Genomic DNA, 3,992 nt, shown 5'->3' on the forward strand with positions numbered 1-3,992 from the left:
GTAAGTGTCTGCATCTGCCTCAGTCAGCTGCTGATAGAACATCTCAGAGGACAGTCATGCTAGTCTCCTGCCTGTAAACACATCACAGGATCAGTAACAGTGTGGGTGTTTGGTGCCTGCATATGGGATGGATACCAAATTGTGCTAGTCTCTTGGTGGCCTTTTCTTCAGTCTTTGCTCCTTTTCTTGTTTCTACAATTACTTAGACAGGAACAATTCTGGATCAAAAAAATTGAAGACCTTAAATTGTAGGCATGTCTATCTATTGGAGAAGGTCACTTTCCATAGGGTATATCTCCTTGCTTTTGGACATTTCCATTGGGTCATAGGATCATCTCATATCTTTGATGAATGCGACTTTCTAAATGTTCCTCATGCCCCCACACCCAAAGCTGCTTATTTCTATTCATTGTCATGGTACTCTGGGCTTCCCTCTTGTCTACCACTATACCTGATCCTGTCCCCTTTTTCCTCCCCTCCTGTCTCCCACCAAGTTCCTTTTCTCCCTCTTCCTCCCATGGTTATTTTGTTCCTCATTCTAAATGGGACTGGCATATCCACACTTGGGCTTTCCTTCTTTTTAAGCTTCATATGGTTTGTGAGTTGTATCATGCATATTGTAAACTTTTTGGCTAGTATTCGCTTATCAATGAGCACATTCCATGTATGTCCTTCCTGACTCAGAAGCCGTGTGAAGATTTGCTTATAAATGTTACATGATTTCAGAAATGCTAGAATGACTTCACTAACATTCTAATGAATCTCTCCTTTCTACAATATTCATTTGGGTTATAACAGCTTTCAAAACAATGACAGTAAACAATATTATGTTCTATGCAATCAAGCTACAAAGGTTACCCTGAGTATATTGGGGGCTTGTTTATCTGAAAATTTACATGGATTGTTAAACAAAGGATATATAAGGAACTCTCAACTTAAATGGATATAATCTTAGGAAATGCAACATAATCCAATTACCATACTTTGTGTGCATGGATGTATGAAATCAGAGTGTTGCACAATTATTTTATTAGTTTCTAGCTCACAAATGGTGTTAAAACCGCAAAGGATGTCCTCCAAAAAGGAATGGTAAGTTTTCTTCTGGAAAATATAGTCCATTCTTGAAATCCAATGTGGAGTTATGAACTCTAGTTCAGAAAATGTCTAGAGAATGTGTTTCACAGAACTTCCAAAAAATGAATTTTAAAAAGTCATGTAATTGCAACATCATTGAATCAAGAAATACTTTTAACAGTCTTTTATGTCAAACTGTAGAACTGTCTGTCATTTTCTGGTAAACACATTCTGTAAATAAAATAGGAATTTACCTAGAAGTGCTTAATTTCAGTGCATAAGATGAAAATTGAAATTCTGTGATCTATGTATTTGCTCAAAGATATCACACAATTATATGACTATTTTTTGCCTGTGCTGGGAACTCTTACTACAAAAGCAATATGTGCCTCTTGATGATCCTATGTTAGAAAAAAATTACTCCTCAATTCTTCACTGTCTAATCAAAGCAAGAGTCAAAAGTTGTAATTAAAATAGCAGGCAATATTCAAAATATGTCAGCATAGAAAAATGTATGTGAAGATTATCTATGAGCTGTCAATTAACATGAAACATATAGATGCAGAGCTATGACTGATTTTAAAATATTATCTACATTTTACTGATAGATTACACCGAAACAGTTATGAATTAAAAGAGTACATAAATATACAACACAGGTTTACTTTCAAGATGTCTAAAGCAAAATCCTTATAAGCTTCTGAACTCAATAATTTTCTTTCATCTACATCTCTATACCTTATATTTACAGAAATATGAGAACCCATTCTGGGATTTAATTGCATGTGGAAGAAAATTAATAAGTATTATTCGTCCTACAACATTAAAAATAAATCACTGCAGGCTATTTTGCCACCAAATAACTTTTGTGAATGCACTCTTGACTTCTTTGTTCCGTAGACTGTAGACCAGAGGGTTCAGCATAGGGATGATCATGGTGTAGAACACAGATGCAATTTGGTCAGTGTCCATGGAGTGACTGGAGCTAGGCAGCAAGTACATGAATATGACTGTCCCATAGAAAATAGACACTGCAGTGAAGTGTGAGGCACAAGTGGAAACAGCCTTTCCATATCCAGCACTTGAGTGCAGTTTGAAGATTGTGATAAAAATGAATATGTAGGATACAGAAATAACTAAGAGAGAAAAAAATATACTGAAGCTTCCCACATAGATAAGGACCAGCTTACTCAAATGGGTGTCAGAGCAAGAGAGAATCATGACTGCTGGAATATCACAGAAGAAATGATGGACAACATTAGACCCACAGAAGGAAAGACTGAAAGTGTTCCAAGTGTTGATGGAGGAATTCAGGAAACCACATACATAGGAACCTATAGAAAGACAGGCACACACACTTGAAGTCATGGTGGTAGCATAGTGCAAGGGCTTACATACTGCTGCATAACGATCATAGGCCATTGAGGCCAGCAGGTAATTTTCCACAGTAGCGAAGGCTATAAAAAAGAACATCTGCGCAGCACAGTCATTATAGGAAATGTTCTTGTTTCCGATTAGAAGCCCAGTCATGACTTTAGGGGTGACAGCTGAGGAGTAACAAAAATCAACCAAAGACAGATTACCTAGAAAAAAGTACATGGGACTGTGGAGACAAGAGTCTAGGAAAATTATCAGAATCATTCCTAGATTTCCCACCAGGGTGATGGTATAGATGAGGAGAAATATCATGAAGAGGCGAAGCTGTAATCCTGGGTCATTGGTGAGACTCAACAGGAGAAATTCTGTCACCTTTGTATTATTCTTCATCTCTTCTACCTTTAAATCATTAGAATGTTCATATCTATTAGAAAAGAGAAACATAATGATAAAAAAGTTGCATTAAAATAGAAATACATAAATGTGGGCATATAATTGGTTGAGCAATAATCAGTACTTTGAAATTGTATAGAAAATAGAATTTTTCCCAAATCAATATTCATGTATTAGCTATATATAAGGCTAAATATGCCAAAATTTAATATTATTTATGATTTCCTTACCAAACTTTAAAGTTTTGCAGTTCATGTACAAAAATTTAGAATAATTAATTAATTAATTAATAACAGTAATATATCAATGATTTCCAACTCAGTTCTAGCTCAGTAAAAACCCAATTTCTCTGTTGTTTCATTTCCAAGGACTTCCTTGGTGTATAACTTCAGATATACTTTCCAAGTAATTTCTTAATTATATTACAATTGGGTGATTTTTTTCACGTTATTTATGGAGCACAAAGATTGAATAATTTATTCATATTTTAAGTATATAATGCCAGCCTTTGCTTCAGGTCCTTCGTTTTATTTAACCCATTCTGATTCCCAAGTATTGGACTCCAAACAGAATCTTAGATACACTGAAGATAAGATAAAACATAAGTACATACGTACCTTGTCAGGCACTCAGCATTAATTGAATCCTAGATTTCCATTTCTATTTCTAATCATATATTTCTTGTTTCATCTTTTCCTGGAAAACAAGTGCCCAGAAAACGGTGCCTCTAAAAGAAGTATTCAAGAGAAGGGAGAGCGAATGGGGGCACATTTGTGGGAGGGAGTGGCTGGGAGAATGGGCAGTGAGGGGGGTCTAAGTGAAGTGGATATTAGGCAAAGAGTTTGGAATACCGATGGTACAACTCATGGACCATATGCAGTTCAAGAGGAAGAAAGACCAAAGAGTGGAAGTTTCAGTCCTACTTTGAAGGGGGAACAATATAGTCAAGGAATGTACAGGGTGTGAGTGACTTGGAGGGAAGAGAAGACAGGGAAGTGGAAAAGGGGCAGAATCAGGTATGGAAGGAGATGTACAGAGAGTCAGAAAATTGAACAGAGGTGTGTAGCAATGGTTAATGGGGAACTGGGGGTAGCAATCTTAAAGTCCCCAATGCCAGGAAAGCAAGAGCCTTCCAGGACCTCTCAGGA

General features: G+C 36.5%; 1 protein-coding gene across 1 annotated transcript; it reads right to left on the reverse strand.

The window, feature by feature from the left end:
- Positions 1 to 1,908: 1,908 nt before the first annotated feature.
- LOC116893699 (olfactory receptor 5B3-like) lies at positions 1,909 to 2,844 on the reverse strand. The gene has a single exon (XM_032895416.1). The coding sequence runs from the start codon at positions 2,839 to 2,841 to the stop codon at positions 1,909 to 1,911; it is 933 nt and encodes a 310-aa protein (XP_032751307.1). The 5' UTR covers positions 2,842 to 2,844.
- Between the last annotated feature and the right edge of the window lie 1,148 nt (positions 2,845 to 3,992).

Source organism: Rattus rattus, chromosome 2, assembly GCF_011064425.1.
Source record: "Rattus rattus isolate New Zealand chromosome 2, Rrattus_CSIRO_v1, whole genome shotgun sequence".
Classification (NCBI taxonomy): domain Eukaryota; kingdom Metazoa; phylum Chordata; class Mammalia; order Rodentia; family Muridae; genus Rattus; species Rattus rattus.